General features: G+C 34.6%; 2 protein-coding genes across 14 annotated transcripts in view; one reads left to right on the top strand and one right to left on the bottom strand.

The window, feature by feature from the left end:
• Positions 1-9,431, bottom strand: part of RUNX2 (RUNX family transcription factor 2) — a 221,860-nt gene extending 212,429 nt beyond the window's left edge. Inside the window, exons 1-2 of one of the 4 annotated variants that reach the window (XM_075750440.1) lie at positions 9,001-9,431; positions 8,671-8,790 (exon numbers count right to left, since the gene is read on the bottom strand). In XM_075750440.1, the coding sequence (XP_075606555.1) occupies positions 8,671-8,728 (58 nt within the window). In that variant the 5' untranslated portion in view covers positions 8,729-8,790; positions 9,001-9,431. Of the gene's footprint in view, positions 1-8,670; positions 8,791-9,000 lie in introns of those variants that run through there. The other 3 variants (XM_075750438.1, XM_075750441.1, XM_075750439.1) reach the window with 3 other exon arrangements.
• SUPT3H (SPT3 homolog, SAGA and STAGA complex component) overlaps positions 1-25,291 on the top strand; it is a 282,637-nt gene that overhangs the window by 35,110 nt on the left and 222,236 nt on the right. The window lies entirely within an intron of this gene.

The raw sequence follows: 25,291 nt of genomic DNA, 5'->3' as shown, positions 1-25,291 counted from the left end.
ATTTTTTTCTGGATGTTGTTTTCTTATTGGAATGTCAGGATAAAGAGTGTGTCCTCTGAATTTGTTTTAGTGTTTCTGTTTATGCCTTCTAATCAGAAAGGGGGAAATAAAAATATACTGAATAGCAAGAAAAATATAGCACTTAGTTTTGAATGTACAGAGTTGGATATAAGAGGGGTGGAAAGGAAGCAAAGTGAATGCCCTTTACGCAGAAAATCCTTTTGGGAAAAGAGAACGTTTTTACTGGTGTATACTAAGGTACGCCGCCTAAGTAAATAGTTGCTGCTTTCTGGTCCTGTCAGTTTTAAATAAACCATTCATTGTTATGGCTTGGTTATTCCACAAATAACCAAACACAGCGGAGTTAAACTTTGATACCACTGATTGGAAAAACGCAGATGATGAATTCCCTTAATGTGGATTTATACTGGTGGTCTTCACTTAGAGGAAACAAGTTTTGCAGATTGTGTTGGGAAGTAAATATACGGCAGACTTTACTCTATTAGAAAGCTGCTCCTGTGCTTGAGTATTATACAATAGCTAGTAGCATTAATTCATCCAATGCTCGGCAATAGAGTCACGAAACTAGGCCGTGTCTGTCCCTTCAGTGTTAAAGAGCAAACGTGACACTTTTTTATTGCCCTAAAAGTTTCCTATTTAACGGTGGAGGATTCTCAGTTAAATAGATGATGCATTTGAATTAAAGCAGTTACTCCTGGAATTTATACAGAAAATGCAGCAATGGCATAGATACTATAGCAGTTCACTATTATGGCTCACCTGAAAGGCTTTTTGAGGTCTGATAAACTAAAATAGCAAATTCTGACATGGTCTTCAGAATTAGGGTTTTTTTGTTGATCATGTCTTAGAATGCTTTTTAAGTTCTGTTGAATCTTAACTCTGTGTAAAATTACTTTTGCTGATTATGCATGAAGGTTGGTGTTCATAGTAAGCTATTGATACAGTATTAATGTAAAAATAATGCTGTGAAGTAATATCAATTATTGCAGAACAACTCTGCATTTGGCATCAGAATTCTTTCAATGTAAATATGGTGTGTCTTATTTTTTTTGATCATTTTCAGAAGAAAATATATTATCAAAACCAGCAGCTGACCTACTCATAAATAAGACTACTTTGGCTAAGATGTATGGTTTCACTTTGAAAGTTGAAGTGAGTTAAGATTGGCCGGTCTAATGTCCACAAAAGCAGTTTCTCTCTTCATGGGACTATGGGAGAAGCAAGAAGATACCAAGAGACTTACTCTAAAACATCTATTTCCTCAGAAATATTGCCAACTATTCTGAAATGAGTACTTCTGCCATCTATTACTTCACTACTAGCACTAACGCTTGCAATTTGTGTAGGACACTATAAAAGCATTAATGGACATTCTCCTTTACAAATATTAAGGCAAGACCCTTGTTGCAGGTTCCTACATTGTGTATTAGCAGAGTAAGTAGAGATATGTGAGGAGTTGTAAATATCCTTTGGATATTTGTACTGCTGGCAAATCTGAATGTGATAGCACGTTCTCTTCTATAACTTCAGTGTTAGGGTAGAAAATATTGTACCAATACAGACATTTTCTATATTTACACTATTACTAGGTTTTTGGTTTTGCTTTTACCTGAAGAATTTAAAAATTTTGGAAGTATGGATTAGTAGGAATTAGAGGTTTGAACTGTATACACGTGCGTGTTTGCACATACACAGCTCATTAACATTTCTTGAAAGAAAGAATACCCTGTTCTAATGCCACACATGGATACATTAAAATATCATGCTTTTTTAACTCTGTCTTTTCTGATTTGTATTTAAATGAATTACAGATATTTTGGGGGATTAACACTAAATGAAAGTGAATGTACTTAGGCATAATTATTTGTCTAATTTTTTTCCTTAAAAAATAACCCCCCTTCTCTTTTGCTAAAGTGTGTAGTGGTATATTAAATATATATGTTTGAAGAAATTAAATTGAACAATTAATAATGACTTATAACATAACCCTGCTCTGTTTTGTTATACCAAACCCACTTTCAGAAGAACTACACCCAGCGTATGGTCACTGGCGTATATGCACGCGCATATATATACACACACATACACACACGCGCGCATAGAGGTGCAAACACATTTTACTAGTGTTAATTTTCATTCTGATCAAGGCTGGGTCCTTTTTTCTGAACAATAAAATATGATGTAACTGGCAGTGGCTCTGTCTTTCTGTTTTAGTAAACCACAGAGTGGATTTAGATGTAAGATATCTAACCATGAGGGATAAGTAAACAATGGTTTGGCACACTTATGGGTCAAATAAATTCTGGGGAAAATAAATGTATGTAAGGTCATCAGCTTTTAACTTTCCTTATTCATGAAAATGAATGATAATAAATTTTAAGTCATCATGAAATGCTAGCAATTCTGATGAAATATTTGTGAAATAAGCTAGTGTCTATCAGAAATACAGTAACCATGTTTGAATGAATTACTGCCAAAATATTTTTACCATGGGGTTTTTAGCTATAACATATTAAAACTTAAAACTATTGTTAATTCCAGAACTGCCTGACTGTAATGAATGTGGCATTTTAAGAGACAGGCAGCAGAAGAAACTGGTTTTAGCCTTTGCTGTATAAATAAAGGTAGTTTATTAGAGATGAAAAAATATTCTTAGAGAAAACTGTTAAGGATACAGTAAATATGAAAATACTTTATAAAGCACCATGTGTATTTAAAGGAAAACATAGCCTTTTTCCCTTTTATCTTTTGCTATGCTAAAATTAATTTTTTAGAACTAAATTTTTTTAACAAGGAGTAGATTGCACAGAATAATTTAATTGCTCTGATTAAAATTACTTCAACAGTTAAACTGAGTCAGTAGAAAACCTATGGGTTTTTTTTCCTCCTGGGGCAAGTTCATACATGAAATAGGAAACTTATAGCTACATGAGGAAGGCTAGAACAGTACACAGTATGCTAACAAGGAGAATAAAAAATATATACAGGAAACAGATGCATGAATAATGGATTTTTTTTTTTATTGGAAGTGTTAAACTGTTTTACGATATAGTAACTGGAGTTTATTTTGTCTTTGTGCTCATCTTTAAAATACTCTCTTTAGGGTATGCTTTTCAGTATGTTAAGTGGCAGGTCTTATATTTATTTGTAGAAGAGACCATGTTTATGTAAGGAAACGTGCTCTTAGATTTAAGCTTTATTAACTTAAAAACAAAAACACCTGAGAGCAGAAGATAGACCTTCTTAGTCTGTTCCCCATAGGACTTTAGAAGCTGGTTTGAAAGAAACGTATACAATAGAAATTAAAGCTATTGTATATAATGTGAGTAAAACTGAATTTTTGTCGATAACAGTAGTTCCTTGTGGGGGTTCTGCAGTGGAGGAGGTGGATGTTTTCTGCATTTTGTGGGTGTCTACTGTCTCTGGATGAAAACCTGAGGTTAATTCATAAGTCTGGCAGAATTTATAAGGAATAGCTCTTTGAAACATCGCACAGTTTACTAATTTATTTTTGAGTTCACTTATCAGAGTAAATGTTTTATTTATTCCTTTTAGATGAATTAACTTTTTTTATATTTAAAATAAAAGTTGAGTATTTTCTTGTTGCATTTTCTTAACTGGTTGTATGAAACTTGGATTCTCTCAGTGCCGAAGTTAAGACTTTAAAATGCTTCGGGTTTTACTATCTTAAACTCACTATTTATCTTGAGGCTGCCTTAATTAAAATATTATATACTCTAGGGCATATTAAACATGGCAATTTATTGTAATTCTTATTAATGGAGTGTATTTAATGAGTTTTCAGAACCAACTCCATCACCTACAACACACAATGTTGATTTTTATTAGGTACGTAGAGTAGAACATACACATAGTCTGATTTTTCAAGAGGTACCCAGCACTGACAGCTGCCGTTGGCTCCTGTAGCAGCCCAGGAGGAGAAATGCGGGTGCTCAGCACCTTTGCAGCCTGGCAAGCGCAGGGTAATTCCTCCCTTCCCTCTCTGCTTTAATTTCCACCAGAGTGTGCTGGACTTGTACATAAAAAAAAAAAGCAGCCAAATTTTGCTTGTGTTTTCAGCTTCTTGTGTTAACTGTGTTAATAGTTTTAGAAAGCATTTCTTCGTTTTGTTAATGCTACGCGTTGATGGGTGTGTGCCGCAAGGTGTGACATATCCTTAAACAGTTATTATCGAGCTTCTGTTTGCTCTTTTCAACTGTCTGCACTGCATAGTTAGCATCTCTTGCGAGAATTATTTACTGCTTTATTTTTTCCCTTTATGCTTACATGGCTACAGTATTAGATGTTCAGTATTTACCTAAGACTGCTCTGAGCTTCTTGTTATTCATAAAAAGTACAACTGTGTTCTGAAAAGCAAATCAGGAAAAATAAAGGTATAAGGTGCAATTTTAAGATTAATATTAGTCTGACCGTGACCAAGAAATCACACTGCTTGAGAGGAATTTCGGTATTATTGTTATGCTCTTAATGTGGGGTGGCAGAGCCTTTAAATATTTCTGGTAGAGTAGTTAATACAGCATGGAAGTTTGATATTTGTACAGTTTGTAAAGGAATTTGAGGTGTTACCCTATTTTGACTTCAGTTTTCAAGTATGCACTGGTGCATCATTAATCATAGGAAATGCAAAAATAAATAATATAGTCCCTTTGGATTTTTCATGTGAATACTTACCTTTTCCTTTTTTTGTATATACAGTTGAGGTATTTAGGTAACCCTTAACCTTTTGCTTCAACAAGGAGGTACAGTATAAAAATATTACCACAGTCTTCATATGAGCAGTTCTCTCTAAGAAAACCTCTAGATGAATATTTATTGAAAAAAAGCAAAGTTGCAATACAGAATGACTTAGCTTGGCCTGAATATTATATTTTAGACCACCAGTGAATAAAATTAAAAGCACATGGATTTCGAATAACTAGAAAAGGTTGTAATTGATTAGCACTGCATGAAAGTATCGAAGTGGAGTAAGTTTTGATTTGTGAATGGTTCTATTCAATAGAGATTAATCCTGTATGTTTGATAAAATCTTAGTGCCCCTAATGAGTTAGGTTTTTTTCTCTTCCCAGTTTATTTAACCATCAGATATTTCGATGTTCTTCTAACAAACTGGAACATTTCGATCTTAGCGAATTTTACATCAGCGCAGTTGACTTAATATTGGCTATTAATAGTTCATTTGAGACAGATAACTGAAAAGATCAGTGTGTTTTCCTGCCTAAGAATCCCATAAGTGCTGTAGTGCAATTCTGCATGGTTTAGGGGTTTCATGTACCGAAAGCCTTCCTGAGAAGCTTGTAGCTTTCCTAATGCACATGAGAATAGTCATTCTTGCATAGTTTTCAGTATTACTTTTTTTTAAAGTCCTAGTATTTTGAATTATATTTTATACAAGGGGTAGTGATTCCTGAGATTTTTGCTTAGCATTCACAATAACGTGAATATGTTAAACAAAACTGGAACTTACAGAAGATTTCTGCTTTATATATATAGATAATAAAAACCAATCTGTTTCTCTTATCAATATTTTAATTAGAATAAAAACCTAAGATTCTCTACCCAATAGTAAAGCGATTGAGAATTAAAATCTACAAAAGGTTTGGTTTTTTGAAGAATATGTGAGAAGATACTGAGGAGTATTTTAATATAAGCAGACTAATTTTTTGTTGTTGCTGTTGATTTAAAGACTTTCATTTAGATTCTGTCTATTAGGATCAGCTTACATGTGAAATAACTGTTAAAATTATGAGCTAAATTTTGATCTGATTTACTTTCTTTGGTGAAATCCTCCTATGAAGATGCACAGAACATATTTGAAAACACTTTTTTTTTTTTTAAATTGTAACTTGTGGGAGGCATTTCAAAAGTATTTTATTCTCTGAAATACTTTGTGTAAACAATGTTTACCAAATCTTCTAATATACTGTTTGGTTTTTTGCATAGTGTTTATTTTGAGCATTTTTTTTCTTCAAACAATATAGATCTGAATGTAATATCCTTTGCTGGTTGAAGTGAATGCACTTATATTTAAAAGCTTAAGAAGGTTTATGTAGATATGAGGCATTCAAAACCTGTATATAACTAGCATAAGGTAGAAATACTTTGGATATGAAACATAGTATCTAGTTAATTCAAATCTACTAAATTGTAGAAGAATATATATATTCACATTAATTAGGAAAGGCTCTTTCCTCTTCACTACTCTTGTTTTCCCTTTCATATGAAGTCAAAAATACATAGACAAATATAAGTGAAGTAAGAATTTTCAACAATATGGGTACTGACATAGATTAGCAACCATGCAAGTTAATCATCATAGTGCTCTTTTCCTTCCCTATTATTACTCATCATTATGTTTCATCGGTTAATTCTTGAAGAGAAACATGGTTAAATTCAACAATCCTGAAAGGAATAAGGTGGAGATGGGAGGAGAAGGAGATACAGACAGTACAGAAAGGAGGAATAGATTGTGCGTTCTGACGTACTGCTGCACCAGTGGTAGGAAACGGCAAATTCATGAGTAACTTGGGTCTTCGGGCTTTTGTTCTTTTTAAAATATACTCTGTCTCCTTTTTATAAAGATGGGTTTTTTCTATGGTTTTGTTTTTAGCTTAAGATATATTGCTTACATATTGATAGAGTTGATGAGATTTTGTAGTTCCTTGCATCCGTTGGTTGTGTCCAAACTGAAGTTTGTGTACCCAACCCTATTTAGTGAAGTTTGGGGAAAATTATTATTCACGTTACAGTACTTCTCACTCGCTTTAGGAATGATCAAAAGTAGATGAATTAAGCAGTCAGCACTCTGTGTTTTGATAATTTTAGCCAACTAAATATCTTGTAATCTCTTTTGGAAGTAAAAGCAAAAGAAAGTCCCTATACATGTAAACTGTATTTCCTGTTGTAAACACTGGGATAATGTGGTCTGGCTACGCTTCTGCTGTGCTTCATTAAGACAGCAGTTTTGGTAGAAAAGCTGCTTACCAGTTTTGTGTTAGGATTTCAGCTCAGCGTTCAGTGTATTACAGCTATGTGACCAGCCACGGGTGATGTTATCTGTTCTGATATCTATAGATCATAAATTAAATTGGTCTCTTGTCTGGAAGAAGCTATTCTTCATTTCTTTTCCTACACATGGTCATATAGCTTCTTCATGTGCTTAACCGGGAACCAGTCAAAACGTGTGAAGTAGGAGGGGTAAAAGGATCTCCAGTCGTCAGTTCATTACAATACAAGCTTAATCGGGATGTATATCCTGAAAATGGGTCTCGCATTGTTGTTTTTCTTATAAGGGGGGCAGGGAAGAAAAAAGAAATAGGTTTAGCTACGGTCCCAACATAGTTTCAACATGATGGACACCATTAAGAAAATCTTGTAAGTTTTCAGAATTTTTTTTTCCTTGATCTTTCAGAATTTTCAGTTAGTTTTCCTAATCTGTCTCAGTAAAAGATGCTTTGAAAAAAATTTTGAATATACTTCTTACTACTCGTCAAGTATGACTACAATATGGCATTTTCCAACATGCTTTAAAATAGAACTTTATTTTACTTGCAGATAAATCACTTAAAAGTCATATTCTGTTTTATTTAATATTTTGTGAGGTGCTCTGTACTGATTTTAAGACTGTATCTGAGAGGAAGAAGCTTTTTTTCTCCACCTTGATAGAGGTGCAATTTTATAGCACATTCATGATTTTTATGTATGCAGTGCATATAAATAATGACCTCAGTATACATATATGATTTCTTAAAGGAATCTATGTTTACAGTTCAGAATATTGAAGTAAATATTTGGCAGTGCACTTCTACAGAGTTTTTAAAATCCCACTTTCAATTAAAGCTTAAATTCATCAGCATGTTAAATCATGTATTTTTTTTTATTTCAAAGCTTAATATTTTTATACAGGAATATTTTGCCCTATTCATAAAAAGTGTAATGAGAAGAATTTGCTTTTGCAAATGAATATATTATCAAACATGCTTTGCTGTGAAATGAGGGCAACAAAAGACTAGAGAGCTGCAGATTTACCCTGATAACTTCATCTGACATATATGCTAGGATGTCTGGTACAATCATAGGGACATTATGGGTAGGATAGGCTGCTACATGCTACTCATTTTCATCAGTTTTAGAGAAAAACAGTCTTAAGTCATATATTGCAGTCTCTTACAATATCTTTCGTTAACCGGTCATGGTGGATACATCTAAAAGTGTTATGCTTTACACCAGAGTTCTTCATAAGATAGTCTGTGCTGTTGATTAACTCACTAAATACTCTATCTTTTTCCCTAGGATAATATTAAACATTACACTAGATCCCATCAGACTCTTCCACACTTGTGTAGCAACACCTTGACCCAGGTGACAGCTGAGCACACCTGCTGTCAAACACTAAGGACTAAGCCACCGATTTCATTTTGCTCAGCTTGTCAGCTAACAATTATGTTCATAGAAATCTGCTTAAGTTATTTACAGTGACTGTCCCCCCCCCCCCCCAAACCAAGTATGCTATTTTAACACCCTAACATCCCATTCAGCAAGCTTTTGCTTGGGTAACTATAAACCAGCATTGTTAAAAGTAAGAAAACTCCCGACAACAGAAAACAGAAGCTCAAATATTGCAGCACTTACCCCAAAAGAAGTTTTGCTGACATGGTGTCACTGAACTGAACAGGCTGTTTGATGCCATAGTCCCTCTCGGTTCACGCAGAGCTTTCACCTTCTGGTGTAAATACTTCTTGGATCCTCAAACTGAAAACACAAACCATAGCCAAACCTTGTTTTAGTTTTACAGTGTTCCTGGATTGCATAGACTCTATAGTTGGTTTTTTCCCTGTCAAAAAATTGTGTAGCACTGGGAAGATGTGAAAAGCAAGGAAACAAAACAAAAAAAAAAAGAGAATGAGCAAATATTTGAAGGACCTACTATTACTGCATAGACTGTGGTTAGAGAGCACTTACTGACTCTGTTGGTCTCAGTGGCTGGTAGTGACCTGCGGAGATTAACCATTTAAAAACCAGAGACTTCTTTGCTGTCCTCCTGGAGAAAGTTTGCACCGCACTTGTGGTTCTGTGGTTGTTTGTGAGGCGAATGAAGCATTCACACAATCCAAAAAGCAAAAGCTTTTAAAACTCCTTTTTTTTGCAAGCACTGTTACTGGAGCGAGCGAGTCATGTGGCTGTGACATCAGAGGACTCCAAGTAGGACTGCCTACACTGTGGCTTTTTCTTTCTCTCTCCCTTTTTTTTTTTTCCCTTTTCTTTTTTTTCCTTTTTTTTTTTTTTTAATATATTTTGACAAAAGGCCCGTGGTAAGGCCCTTCCTGGCATCCAGAAGGATATAGCTTTTTAATTTTTGTGACTCATGAGGATTTGGAGAGAGTACAAAATGCTGTAAGAGCCCAAACTTCTGTACAGTTAAAGCATATGGACAGCAGAACTTTATTTGTACTCTCAGTTCAGGTTCCCCCCACTCTTCTTCCCCCTCCTTTTTTTTTTTTCTTTTCTTTTCTTTTTTTTTCCTCCCCCCTTCCCTCTCCCTACTTCATTATTGTGTCTGTGGAAAAGTGAGCAAAATTGGCACAAGTGGCTGTGTGAAATTCTGAACAACAGTGATGATTTACAATAATTTACATCTTTGGATTGTATCACGATCTTGGGTCTGCTTCACATTTGCTGGGTGGCTGGATTCCTTCTGTTTTACTTTTTCTCCTTGTCTTCCTATACTTGTGAATCTGTAACTCATTGTAAGAAACTTTACCTTTCCTAAGGTCTAGTAGCAGACTGCTTGTTGGGGTTGTGTTTTTTGCTGTAATTGGCTGTCACAGAAGCGTTAGTCTGGGGATTCCTTTGCAAATCTTAAATCATGTCTGCCTTGCTTTACATGCCTTCAAAACTGCTTGGCAGTTTTAGGTAATGCAAATTAAGGGCAATTATGTTTCTTTTATATTTGGGGCAAAATATGTCATTTGGATATCAGGACTAGTTGTGTACGGCAGTCTGAGCGATGCTTTTGAATACCGGTATTGCTAGGATTTAATGTAGATGTTGCATAACTGAATGAACTGTGAGAGTTGGGAGGTTTTGATTGCGCTTACATTAATTGCTTATTATCCTTTCAGTGTTTAAGAGAAATAGAACAGTCCGAGACTTTTGGGGAGACTATAAATAACTTTATTCACCAGTTAATGTTAACACTTAGTTTTAAAATGAAACATAAATTTGATGCATATGTAAGATTTAAATACTTAATATCATATGTGTGCATGTGTGTATAATATTTTTTATATACTTAACATATTGTAACTTTGACTTTGATTTGTGTAACATAAGCCTTTACTGTACCAGTACGGAGTGGGTTAACAAAAGCAGTATTTTTTTGTTTATAATAGAGGCTTTGAAATAAATTGCAAAATGCTGTGTGTAGTAAGGAATAACGTGCACAGACAGTGTGTATTAGTAGTCTTGATTTGCTCACTCAGATTCAGAACAAAATTGGAAACATCTTTGAGAAAGTATCTTATTTTTTGCCTCTTTGGACATTATGTCTAGAACTTTTCTTATTAGCCTGATTGTATCACAGTTGCACTGTACTTTTTAGTTTTAGCTGAGTGATTTTTAAATTTTTTCTCTTTTTTTTGGTCGTATATATTTTTGGGAGCAGAAGAATTGTGTAAAACACTTCCTAGACATTGTTCAGCTTTTATTTGTAAAATAAAATACATCTCTCTGAAGCTGCCATCTCTCCTTTTTTATTTTCCTCTTTGTCTTCAGCTTTGCCAGTAAGAAATTGGCCAGGAATGATGTGAGATTAGTAGCTGGAGGTGTGGGTGGGGAGCAGGTTCTCTGTTTGTGGGGATGCAGAGAAAATGGGAAAGGAGTTTTCAGTAAAAAAATACAGATTGTGTTTTGATTTTTTGTTATATATTTATCAATGCAACGTAAAACCCTGTTCGTAAAAATGACTTTCATAATATTTATTGTAAGGTAAATGGCATTGTACTTAATTCAGTACTTTGAAAGTTATTAGTTATTGCCAAATGTATAGAATTCTACCTTAAAAAGAAAAAGGAGTATTCTGCAAATCACCCATCTCACGTAAAAGTAAGGGTGATATTTAATTCTCCTAATGAGAATTTACATTTTCACAGTATGGTTAAGAACATCAATGGAAAAAAGTTAAGAGTATAAAAATGAAGGGAAGAATGGTAATCTTTTCATATAAACAAAATACGTTTGTGTACATTAGAATTTTAATCAACTTTTGATGCAGCAAAAGCTTTTGGAGGTTGCTGCCTCCATTACTTGCAGAACTCTTAATTGTAAGCACAATGTTTCTTCAACACTGGCTATGCATTGAAGATATTTATCAACTTTTTTTTTTGATGGTAGGCAGATTCAGTATTTTTACATAATAGATCACTTATGTCTTGATCTTAAATCCTTCTTTTCGTTCCTATGAATGCAGTTGTTCGATTGTTAAAACTCCAGAATTTATTCATAGTCACATCTTTAATATTAGAATATTGAATTTCCTACAGAAGTCTGAATTTTAAAACGTATTGCATTGAGTTTTTGTGCTCAGACTTTCTCTGGAATGACTTTTTAATGCTTTCATTTATGTACACAAAGCTATTCTTTACCTTTGTTACTGCGGTTTTTATATGAGACTTTTGCAGGATTTTTTTTTTTACTGTCCATACTATTTCACCTGTGCTATCAAGATCACTATAGTGAAGTAAGTCTTCACCTAGTAAGGCAAAATCCCTTAAAAGCAGAACACCAAATAGCTTAACTGAGCAATCTAAAGGTAGTTTGCAGAAACTGTCACTGAAAAAAATGCTAGTTTTTTAGTACAGAGACATTATAAAGCTAAACTTTATGCAGACCCGATACCTGTGAAACTGGTGGCTTCTTTCAGTATAATTTGCACTTCTAATGAAGCAGATGCATGAATCCTGAAAATCCCCTCTATAAACCAGTGTTTCGATTGCAGACGTACCCTTGACAGCCTTTTGTTTAAAAGGTAGATCTACAAAAATCTCAGTTAAATTATGTGTTCCATAGGGGATGCTTTAAGTTGCAATTACACTTACAAAGGAAGTATTATACTAAGGAATTTCTCTGGTAAACTATGAGCTTGATCTTTGATGACAAATGAAATCTTATTTAAAGTCAATTGTAATGCAACACTGAATGATAATTACATCTTTCACTTTTTTTTTGGAAGTGCATTTTGAAACTTTTAAGCCATGCTTTATTTCCAAACTTTTTGCTTTCTGTCACTCAAAGTTCTTACAGCGTATAAACAGTATGATACCCTGCGGAAAGTTTATTTGTACTGAAATGTTTGTTTCTGTCCTACAACTGGAGAGGTATAAATATTCTGCTTGAACAGAATATATCTGACAACAAACTTGTTAAATTGCACTTGCTTACAAGTTTTACAATATATACTATAAAAAAGACGCTGATTTTTGTAATACAGAAGGTCCTAATGGAGTTTCCTCAGATGCAGGTATTAATTGTAGGTGGTATTAACGTATCTGTTTCCACTAGAGCAACATTTTCTTGCCTTTTTTTTTAAGGAGTGAAACCTCTCTCCTTGGCTCTGTTTTTCATAACTCAAAAGTAATTATAATTTTTAGAGGGATATTACTATGTTTTCTGATGGTTCTTAGCTAATATATTAAATATACTGTTTGATTTAAAATATTTGCACGTTTTATGGAACTTTTGTTGCTAGCCTTGGGTATCTTGTAGTCTTCTAATTTCCAACGTCTCTGCAACAGCTTCAAGTATGCGGATATCACATGTGTGCTAATCTGTTAAAGCAAAAGCTAAAACTGCCTCTTAATTAAAAAAATTGTAACCAGTCCTTCATTTTACATTGCTACTTAGCGGTGTCTGCAAGGAATAGCATTGAGCATCTGAGTTTTACTGCTGCCTTTTTATGCTGACTTTCTTTCTCTGCCTGATAACCTTTTTCTACGTAAGATCAGGTTTGAAGTAGACGGTGCTTGGGACCACTAAGCATATGGGGGGTGGGGGGAATGCTGTGACATTTCTGCTGTAAACAAATGTGTATTTTCTGTACAGTGGCATCAGGCTACTGAAGCTCAAATTAAACCTTAAACTGAACTGTTATTTAACTTAAAAAGATGATCATCTTCTGTTAACTAGGGAGTACATCATGTAATAGCAAGTAGTAATAAATGGGTTTCATTCATCTTAAGTTGCCAGCTTGCTCACTTCATAGGGTAGAACAGAGATTCTGCAGTGAAATAACCTAACACCTGATCAGGCTTTGAATAATGGCCAAATGTGTCTCATCTTGATTATTCTTGCTGCTCAGACATTTTTTCTGACAAGTATTATTTTTCTTCTGTTCCTCGAATACATATCTTGTAGACTGTACATTAATTAAGAAAAAAGCCCTTTTGATTAGATGCACGTATTCTAAACAGTCAATATATGGTGTTTAAGATCATCCTAACCTTCTAGCTGTTTTCTCCTCTCTGTTTTTTTCTTTTTTCTTTTTTTTTTTTTAAAGTCAACTTGCAGAAAATATGGGAAACTTGTCTCATATAACAGCTGAGGATGTGGCTAGGTTAAGGCAGGAAACTGCTACCCACAATGCAATGTTACATACACTACCACTTAATAAAATTTATTTCAAACATGCTACTGACAAAACCAAAGAAAAATAATATCCTAACTATGCTAGTTAGTACACTAAATATATCTAGGGAAAAGTGAAAGTAATCTCTCTAGAGCCTTTCTTGCTTCTAGGGTACAATGCTACCAGTAGTTAAACCAGAGCAGATCTCGGTAGTTAAAAGCAGTGACCTATTTTTAGAAGATATTCACATTGCTCTGGAAATTAATGATTATATGCTTTTTAATAACAGTCAAAGCTATTTTGTATAGACAGAATTCAGATAAGCTCTCTCCTTAGATATTTTTTTTTCTTTTTCTGGTCGTCAAAAATATCCTCTTACATACTTTTAAAACTGGCAGCTTTTCTTGCTTCATCCCATTTGCACTGAATCTTACCTTTACTGTAGCCAAGCAGCCTTTTACCTCTCCTTCCCACTTAATCTATTTGTAGGTTGGTGGGAAAATATTTTCCATGTCATGTGTGGGAAAGGAACTGAGAAGAAGAAAGTTCATCTTCCTAGACTATATGATGAAGATTTAAGGGTTCTAGTTGTTTTATTTGATTGCCTGCAATTTGAAGAGTGTAATGATTTGAGAGGTAAATAAATTTAGTTAAATTCTAAGGTAGATTTAATAGACTTAAATCTTCTGTGATCATTTCCAAGTATCAGAGATACATATGAAGCCACCAATACTTCTCTGCCATAAATGTCCTCAAAGTCTTGTTCTAGATAGATTTGTTTGTTTGTTTCTGTTTGTTTTTTAAATGCACGTATATTAAGGGTGATCCTCTACAGAAACATTTTGAAGCATTTGCCTCTATAGTTAGCGAACACTTATCAAGAACAGCTGCTGTAGTGCTGTGGATCCTATCCATGGACTCATGGTGGTCTGCTGAACAACGTTCTTCAAGTTTGACAGGTGAGACAGAGACTCTCCAGTGCCACTGCTTTTGGATGAATCTAGCTGTGGTTGGAGAAAGTGCATCTTGCCAAAATATATGGGTAAGACCACACACAGTCTTTAAATAGTATTGTAAGCTTATTTTTAGGCAATATATGTCTTGACAGTTCTTTTATTTGCATGCCAGTTTCACTGCTGCTTATAGATTTTTCATTTATTTTAGTAATGGCAATTGCAGATTTAGATCTATGTTTGTAAAGCTTTTGCACAACATTTACACTGGAAAAATACAGACTTGCTACTCTAAAACCTTAGTCAAGATTAGAGAACAGATTTTAAAAAATATTAAAGCAGAGTATTTGCGCTCTTCAGATTTGGTGTCAGTGTTTTCATATTAAACCCCATTTTCAGGGGCATAGTTCAGCAATAAAAATTTGCTTCTGGTTTTAAAATTATACCAGTTTCAGTAGCTTCTGTGCTTGTATAAGTCTGCAGCAATGTAGATTTAAGACATGAAATTAGTTCAGTAAGTAATAAAAACGAAATGTTTTTTTTTAAATTGCATAGTTATTAAATACTGAATTTAGAATCTGTATTTGATTTATATTATAACTCCTGGACAGTATTTTTCATGTGTATTTTAATGTGTAGAATATTCTTTGTGTTCTAAGTGCCTGCTTCAACAATTGGCTCCATGACGTGTATTTAAAATATTGTATGTTTAACTGACAGTATAGAAGGGGGTTACACCCTGTAGAATTTCTGAGTAAACAATACCCATTTGGTAACTTTCAGAACAGATGTTTTTTTAAATACCCCAAGAGAAATTAAATATAATACTGAAATGGAATATCATAAACCATTCATTGGGTAGTGATGCTTTAAAGTTATGGATTCATAACAACATGTTTTTTTTTCCCTATTTCTGTATTTTCCAGATTATCTTGCATAATTAATGAGTGACTTTCTCAACAAAACATTACCCATTTTTTTTATAACTTAACATTGCATGGCACTGTTGTTTATAGCAGTGGACTTTACAGACAATTAAGGAAATAGTCACTGCCCTGAGGAGTATACAATTAAATATATGCAGCTAACCATTTAAGAAAAGTATGAAAAAGTGGGAGGGGAAAACCCCTATATAATGAACTGTAATAAAAGTGAGTGATTTGAAGAATTTCATGGAGAAGGGAGAGTAGTTGGTTTTAATTTTATTATTAACTTTCTCCACATAATCCAGTATGAAGAGTGTTAGTTATTTGTGTGCAGTTGGCTAGTCTGGTTATCTGCTTGAACTTGATCATCACAGTTGCTTCTCTATATTTTTTTGAGGGTAAAAAAAAATGCAGTGAATGGAAGTTGAAATATTTCCGTGCTGTTTATGATGTTTACATAAGTATGAAATCCTCAGTCCTGTAAATAGCTTTTTTAGAGGGGAAAAAAAAAAGTAAAATGAAGTAGTTTCATCCTCTCTCCCATTTGTCTTTCCGTGCCCTTTTTTTCTTTTTTTCTAAAAAGTATTTAGTACCTGGATCTACTACTTTTCCACAGCTTGTCAACAGTCTGAGCTTTCCCTAGTAATTAAAAATGTATTGTGGCTTTTTGTTGGAGAAGAGATCTGAAGATCATTCATGGGAAAGAGACTTGAAAAGAGAATGAGAGGGGAATGGAAGGAATAAAATTAGAAGGAGGAGAGTTAAAAGAAAATCTTGTCTTTTAATGAGTTTCTGTTTTAACAGTATGGCTCCCATTTTGTAGAGAAGGAATACTGAAGGTGAGGAGAAATGAAGAAACTGAAACAGGATGAAGAACAAAAACGATGCACCTCTTCTCATGGTGACAGCAGACATGGGAGACCGGAGGACAGTTTTCTCCCAGGCAATGTGAAACCTAGTTTGTTCCGAAATAGCCAGTTTGGGTACTGGAAGCAGCCCAGCTGTGTTCAGTGGGGGGTTGAGCTTGTTTGGAGGAAGTTGGGCTGTCTCTGCGTAGCACTTAAAATGGCCCATATAGGTATGCCTAAAAAATAATAATAGAGGGGAATCAAACTTAAGTGAGGTTGGGAAGATTATGGGTGATGTTTGGTTTATATTTCCAGCAGGAGGTGTGTTCTATGCTGGAGAGTTGGTTGGTTGATTTTTCACATCTACAGGAGAGAGCAGGCAGTATTTGTAGACAGTCCATTCACTGATGTTCTGATAAGCAGGTGTCAATTCTTTTTAAGATTTTTTTTCATACTCTGAGTAACAGACTGCTTAATAACTGACTGGTGGTAATTTAAAAAAAAAAATAATAATTACAATCACTTCTTCCATTCATACCTCTTCCTTCTCTGACCTTCCTACCTCAAAAATGAGGAAGCCACGCTGGTTTTTTAGAGGGACCCTGTGGTTTGGTTGCCAGAATCCAGACCTGTAACTTCTAAAACAAATAATGCAAGCTTTGAGGAAATGTTCTCTGGGGATAAGACAGTGTATGCAGTATTTATTTTTTAATACTTGGATGTTTTGTTACTTTAACCATTTTTTTCTGTTCTGTTTAGATGGAAAAATAATCATTTGTTTTAAGAAGATACACCACTGCATCTACTTGTTAGCTCCATGTGAGAAGTGCCTCGTAGGCACCCAAACCAGTTAGCTCTGCGGAGTCTTGGCAGTTGGGTGAACAGGGGGCTTTTAACTTGGAGACCCAGCCTATAATCAAACTGGATTATTACATTTCCATTTGAAGACAAAATGCAGGTTCTGGGTCTGCCACTTGGCCACTTGTGAGGGCAGGATGGAAATTCTGCGTTTTGGCATAAAAAGACGGTGGTGGACAGCCTAGAGACTATTTATTGGGTATTGCTTACTGATTACAACGTGTGTGAGGACAGGCCACAGCAATGAATGGGCACTTGGTACCTGAATTGCTTTTGGCACTGTACGGCCAAATTCCTTGTTAGTGATTGGAATAGGAGTACGTTGGAACAGGAGCACTAAAAACCAGATTTGTTGGAAAATTCAGCAGTGTATCACAAATTAGTCCAGGCTGAAAAACAGTGTTCTCTAGTATTTTCTAAATTCCTTTGCTGAGAGAAGACTGCTTCTGGAGGTGTGTTTTTTTTCAGTTGTTCTGGGCCTGAAAAGACTTTGGACTCAAGATTATCACTCTGAAAATTAGTTCAAGAATCAAACAAAAGTCTGTTTCATGTACTTGCAGATCAAGAATATGTTGATTGGTTAATATTTAGGTGGAATAACAAAATTCCTTTGTACTTTATAAGCTTAATGTTTTAAAGAAACCTGTATTTTAGAGATGTGGGATCTACATTATAGCTTAATTCCTGTAACGCTTAGTTTATAGAAAAACCCGTTAGATTAGGTCAGTTATAACAGTTACGTTGTCTGTGACGTTTGTCTCCTTTGGATTTCATACTCTGAAATGATGCTGCCAGAGCAGGTCCTTGTAGCCAGGCTTATCATATATTTGGGCGATCCATGGGGATGTAGAGATCCGGCGCTACCAGATCTTTTTGTAAGATCAAGCAATGCTCCGGGCAGCTTGCTGCTTTGCCAAAAGCCCCAGCGCTAAAGGAGATTTGGCTTCTCGTGAGCCAGAGTTCATTCTCTTGGCATGGGCTTCGAGGTTGGGGCCCTCCAAAATAGCTGTATACTCTTTGAAGTGTGAAAAGAGCTATAAAATCTTTCACGTTTTGTGTCTTTTATGTCTGCGTGAGTGGAGTATATATTTTATTATTTTAAAAAGAAACTTTAGTAATTTGGGCTTTGAGAATAATGCAGAATATGCAGTTTTATGTTGCCATCTTTATCCTGCTCATTCTGTAAAATTTGTAATTGTCCTTTCTTCAAAGTTTTTTTATTATTTTTATTTTTTATGAAAATCTAAATATTTTCTTGCTTTTTAAGTCCAGTTTTGCCCAGTGTGGGTTTGAAGCAGCTCTGCAGCAAAATGTTTATATTTCAGTTTCAGGAAAAATGATACCAGTCTGTTCAGAAAAGGAGTATTTGCAGTAGTAAGTGGCATCTTTACAAGCTAAACATGATGATCAAAGAGTTGAAGAAATAACAAATTTAGTTGTCTTTTGGACAAAATTACAATGGAATAGCATTTGGTTTGTCATTTAGTTTCAGTATGATTTATTTTTCTTCTCTTTTAATTGAAGAACAAATCCAATTCGTAACAGAATGCAATTCAATCTTCTCATTTTCTGATGTGGGTAGAAAATATCTGTTTTATCTGTGTATAGGAGCTACAGTAATTCAAGATTATTTTTTCTTGTGAATAACTGAAATAAACTGAAAAAGTCAGACATTCATTACATGACATTATTATGCCCAGACACATTTTTAGAATTTGAATTTTACAGAACACTAATTCTTTGAGTGCTTTCCTTTCAACTCTTATTAGTAACTATTCTTAGATTGGACATCTGACAGATTTGCAACTAAAATAGCAAAGATTTTCTACAAGATTGCCTACTAATTTAGAGGTGGAGTCTGAAGAACTTGCAAATAGATCTAATCTCAACTGATAGTGGGGTTTTGTTGGTGTTTTTTTGGTTTTGTTTTTGGTTTTTTCCCCCTTAAATCTGTGTTCCTCTGCTAAAAAAATAAGTTTAGCTTAACTCTACAGTGGAAGAGTAAGTTGATGAAACTAGCACAGAAATGCTAGAATTAAAGTTTCCAGTGATCCTTAGTACAGCCCCATTGTATGTGGTACATTCTAATACAGTGTTAACTGATTGCATTTTTTTTTTCCCTTTCCCTAGAACTCCTGACTCATTCTTTGCATGGAACGAATACTGCTCACTTCAGAGTTAGTTATTCAGTGATTTTCTTTTTATCACTTATTGCTCATTGCATGGCTGACTGCCATGTTTCCTGCACAGTATTCAAACCCTACTATGAAGAAGAATTACTAACTTTCATGTGCTCTTTTGTGGGACATGTTACACTATGACAATACTTAACAAATATTAATTTATTTTTTTTCTTCACAGTACTCTTGGGAGAAATATTCTCTATATCAAATGTATAATTTGGTGGAGGTACAGAGAGAATAAATTTTAAAAAAGAAAAAAAGACAAAACAGAAGCTTCTCTGTCATTCTACACAATTAGGGTGCACTTTTTTGTGAAAATGCTTAGCTTTATCTATGCATCTTTATAAGTTTAAACAGCTCATTTTTTTTCAGTGATGGATGTATGAACTCTTACAAATCAAATACCATGGTTTAGACAAGGAATGGATAAGTATCGATCACTTCCTAAAATAATTGTTTTCAGGATTTCAGAGGCAAAACAGAATCCAGTTTCCAAGAAAAATACTGAGCAGTTTTCATCTTGAGTTGCAAGACAGCTGCCGTTACTACTATCCTGTGGCTCTGATTATCACAGAACTCCTGTCTCCTTCACTACAGATATAAGATTTGTTAGGAAAAAGTAGTAATGTACAGCACTCAGTAGTATTAATGCATGTATAGATGTAAAATTCCAGGGTTACACTTTAAAGGGTATTTCTTTTTAGACTTGTATCTTTAATCGTTATGCTTATTGTGTAAGACAACTTTTTTGTGATAAGGGTAAGAATAACAACTGGCTAGTTACTGTGTGATTAAGTTTTGTTATATTGATTCTTTTGAAGTCCCTGGTCCATATTCAGAGAAAGGGGTTAGATGGAGTGTTGTTTTGATCTAGTATTCATGTTTGTTTATTCTTGTACATAGATGAGCTTCATTGTATGTGTTTTCCAAACATAAAATTAACAATTTGGAGCTCAGCATGTCCACTTTTATGATCAAGAACATATGCAACTTTTTATAGATTCCAGGAGGTAGCTTCATGGAGACCAAATGTTTCATCACAGTAGTGGAAGTAATAGATTGAGGCTACAAGACTCCTTCACCTGAATATCAGAATCTTCATATAGCCTAAACTCCTGACACACTGGCCATGTAGGTTGTTGGATGACTTGAAGGTGTCTCACAGGTAGGAGATGGCAGTGTTCCCTGTGTTCCACTTCAGTGTCAAACATGGCAAGGTGAGGTATGCTGATGGTTCCTGAGATCATGTTTCCATCTCAACGGTTTGAATCTTGTTTAAAAAAAATAAAAAAATTGAGCATTTGATTATTTTGGTAGCTTTCATGCCAACACTGACCTCCTGATGATCATTTGACATATTTCCTGCACAGGAGCCATGTTTGAACTAAGCCATATGCAGATCAAGAACCAAAAAGATGCTGCATTGTTTAGGACACTGATTTACTGTCAAGAGGCATGGATTCATTTTACCACAGTCTTACTTTGAGATGTTTGATTAAGTAACTCAAAAGTGTTGGATTTATTGAGAAGTAAGAGTATTTAAAATACCTTTTAGGGACTTTGATGTAATTTTTTTTTTTAATTTGCAAGTTACTGATCTGTGAAATTGGGGTGAAGAGGGGCTAAAGTGTTGAAGATAAAGAATTCTCTAAACAGCAAAGCCACTCATTTCTGTGAGACTGTAGAAAGATCATTATTGTATATACCTTATTTCTTTCGATGGCTGTATAGAAGTCCGTACAACGTAATTCTCCTTTTCCAGAATTCTCATATTTCTGTGGAAATAGAATGAAGAAAACAAGGAGAAAAATGTTTCTTCCCTCTTCTGTACTGCTGCTTTTTCCTTTCTTAGCAAACAGTATTTTTTGATGGGACTTGCTGTTTTATGATTTCAGATATTAATTATTAGCTGCTTCTGTCCTCCTTCATGCTTGTTTAGGAGGTAAACAAGTTAATTTCTGTTTTACAAGTACGTGAGGGGGACAGACTGATTCTGGGTATGAATTTGGGAGTTGGTAGTGCCTGTTGCAAAGTAAGTCTTGGACTTGCTGTTGAAAATACGTGTTTGTGTTCAGCTCTTAACATGCCTGCAGTCTTATTTAATTGATTATCATACTATCTCTACTTAAACTTGAAAAAAAATGATTTTTACATGATATGTTGATAGAAGCAGTCCTTATTTTAGCATTATTAAATAAAGGTCTTTATTAAATATCTAAACACAGGATCTTAGAAGTTTCAATCCAAGCTTTGACCAGTGGTTTTTTGTTGGCTTTGGGCTAGTCACTTGAACTTGGCATGCATCTGTCTTGGCTTGATTATTTCTTTCATTTACCATAAATCAGGAGTAATTATGCTGAAGTTATTGCAATTTTATGGAGGTAAAAGAGCTGTAAAAAAGCAGAGAGAATGCTGTACTGGCAAAGGGCTGTAGTCTGGCGCTCGAGAGGCGAGTTTAGCTATGGGGCTGAACTACAGGCTTCTCTTTGAGCCATCAGGAGGTTAGGCAAGTTCTGGCCTTCACTTTGTCATCTGTAAAATGGGAATGATAGTTTTCTTTTCTTTTTTTTTTTTTTTAAAATGTTAATAAATGTAATTTATGTCATTTAAGGTATGTTCAATGTTTGAGGGTTGACCAATGATGAAGGTCATAGGAGTACCAACATTAAGACTGAGTTTGTCTCTGCTGTGTTTAATAGAGCTTTTAGTCCCTTGTAACTGAGAAAGAGAAGACTGCCTGATATTTTACCGTAGAAGTTAAGATTCAAATCTTCACTACTTGAAGATTCACTACTTAAGTAGTTGAAGTGCTAAGTAATGCTATGATTTTTTTTCCAACTTTGTCCACCAGTCAGCATTGTAGAATATGTAGTAGGGTATTAACATCTTTCAACTGATTTAACTCCCTTAATGGAATCTCCTGCAAGTTTTCTGATGCATTTCTTCCCACTATCAAAATTAATATCCTGGAAACTGCTTGAGTTAGCTAAAGAAATTGCTAGTGACTATGGTGCTTTCATATGGGTAGATTTATGTTGCTACTGAGCCTGTAACTCTAGGGATTTTTTTTTTTTTTTTTAAGTTTTAGGAGGGTGCAGAACATAAGCAAGTGTTATACTTAATCCTGTCTATTAAACATCACCATGGAGTCATCAGAGTACAGTCATTGCCTGTCCTTTATGCTTTTCTGAGTATAACTTATTGCTTTGTGGGGTTTTTTGTTGTGTGTTTTTTTTTTTTTTTTTTTTTAAAAAAAGAGGGCACTTACAAATCTTCTGTAAAACTAGACATTTCAACTGAGATCAACATTTTGTTGTTCAAAACAGGATAACAGCTGTGACTTTGTAAGCTACTGTTAGTGGTTTTTAGAAGCTAATTTGTCAGCTAGCTGGCACGCTGAGCTCGTTTGCTGAAAGAAGTTGATGTCATCTCCCATATCGTTCTTTGTCAAAGCTCAGCGTCTCTTTTTCTTTAACCAGTGATTCTCAAATAGAACGTTACAGAATGGGGCTGTTTGCCAGTGGCATTAGTTTTCTGTTTATGTAACTTCAATTTAGATCATTCATGGCTTAACACAAAATTCAGTCGTCATGTGAGAGTTGATTACCCATTTTGTATATCCTGTATTCACGATATGTAGCTCCTTTTTGTGTGCTTTGATTAAAAAAATGGGAAGAGCAGAAATGTTTATTACTTTCAAGTATTGCTACTTAATTTATTCAAACAGTATTCAATGTAGTTTATTATTGCTTGTTCCACATGTAGCACAAAATAAGGATTTATTTAATGACTATAGCTATTGATAAAAAATAATGTTTCTTGGAAGAATGAACATCTAAAATCTGTGTAGTATTGACATTTAATTGATAATCACTTTGTTTCAACAGAAAATAATTCATAATTTATATTGACCATCTTATCTAAAAAGGAGCTGCAAAACTGTGTGTTTTCAGGGTCTGTCTTATTGCTAAGAAGTGATTGCAACATTGGCATGGAATTTGGTGGAACTCCAGTAGTTTTAATCATTTTAGTAAATTGCTTAGTGGCTTTTTAGTAGCCTCACTGGCTCAATAGCTTTACAGAATGTTGTGAGATCTTTTTAAAGAGGAGATCCTTTTACAAGATACCAGCTAAATAAAAGATGAGAAGTTAAGGATAGGAATAGTTTATTTTCACGCTAGAGCAAAGTTACTTGTGAGATCTACCAAGGATCTTGGAGAAGTGAGAAAGCTTGCTAATGGCAAAGTTATTTACTGAAATCAAATGCTGATTGTGTAGAGCCACCCAAGGATTTCACAGAATTGAGTGGGTAATAAAATAGGTGAAATCCATTGCTGATAAGCATGAAGTTATGTGCATGAACTCTCTGCTGTTTCACAGAAAAAGAGATCTGAGATTCACAATTAATAGCTCTCAAAGCTTAGTTCTTGAGGCTTAGTAGTTGTCAGAAATTGATTAGATTTTAAAGGAATTGATAGTATATGAGGGAAATGGTGTTACTAGTAGTTCTGCTGTTGTGATCATCTTATTACAAAGACAATATTCTAGAATTAGAAAAGAACTTAATGAATTCCGTTCAGGGAGAAACTGATTTGGCAGGGTGCTAACGCCTGGAAAGAGACAACTGGGAGGGGAATGTGATAGAAATCTAGAATTATGAGCAATGTGGAAAAAGTGAATGGGAACAATTATTTCCCATTTTCATAACAAAAACTAGGGGCACCTAATTAAATTATCAGATGGCAGGCTTAAAATGAACACAAGGAAGGAGTTTTTTTAACGGGGTATAATTAAATTGTTGAATTCATAAATCTATTGCCACAAGCTAATGCAGAAGCCAAAAATTACAGTAGATTAAAAAGGAATAGGAGAAGATCATGGCGGTGAAGTTTATCTATAGCTATAAAACACAGTTGTCTAGTCATAACCTTAGGCGAAACTTTGGGTCTGTTGGAGAGAAAACCAAGTGGGGACTTTCCCTAAGAATTCAGTACTGGCCTTTATGGAGAGTACTTGATCTGCATACAGGTCCCTATTCTGAATCATTTGTGTATAGATAGACTGATAATAGTATCTAGATTATAGTGCTACATACAGTGTAACAGTGTGTTATGCTAGGGGAAAAAAGTCACCAAATCTTCAAAGATTTGATGTTAGTGTGTGAATAATGAATAACCAGTGTAAAATCAAGATGCAGAAACTTAAGAACTTTAATTGCTTATGCTTGTACAGGTAAGTAGGCTGTACTTCTACAGAAGTATTTTCAAAAGCATACAACCTCAGCAGTATTAATTTGATTTGTAATTAATTGGTCATCCAAATATTTATTTCACAGTGCCTTTTTAAAACAAGGTATTTTCCAGTTCCATTTTATCAAGGTAGTCAATCTGAGGTTTTTCAGACACACCCAAATACACACATTCCATTTAAATGTTGTCCTTATTTTGTTAACGCTTTTAAGCCTGGTTCTTTGGTGATATTTTGTGCTCCGGTTGTTGATCTTCGTAAAGATTTTGCCTGGTCTTTCTGGAAGAATTGGCCTATTGAAAGCTATATGGCTACCCTCAATGACTGTATGTATCATAAATGGGAAAGGGATTACCACTTAAAGTCTGGAAAATGTTGGTTTCAATAATCAGCACCTTCAACTCGTAGTCCTTTTCTGAAGGAGATAGCCCCATTGAAAGCTACGTGACTACCCGTTGTATTAGGACAAGGCAAAAGTTGTGCCAGGGGAGGTTGAGATTGGATATTAGGAAAAAAATTTTCACCAAAAGGGTTGTCAGTCATTGGAACAGGCTGCCCAGGGAAGTGGTGGAGTCACCATCCCTGGAGGTGTTGAAAAGACGTGTAGATCTGGTGC

Source organism: Balearica regulorum, chromosome 3 (genome assembly GCF_011004875.1).
Source record: "Balearica regulorum gibbericeps isolate bBalReg1 chromosome 3, bBalReg1.pri, whole genome shotgun sequence".
Taxonomy (NCBI): Eukaryota; Metazoa; Chordata; class Aves; order Gruiformes; family Gruidae; genus Balearica; species Balearica regulorum.
This window is presented reverse-complemented; position numbering and strand designations above follow the sequence as displayed.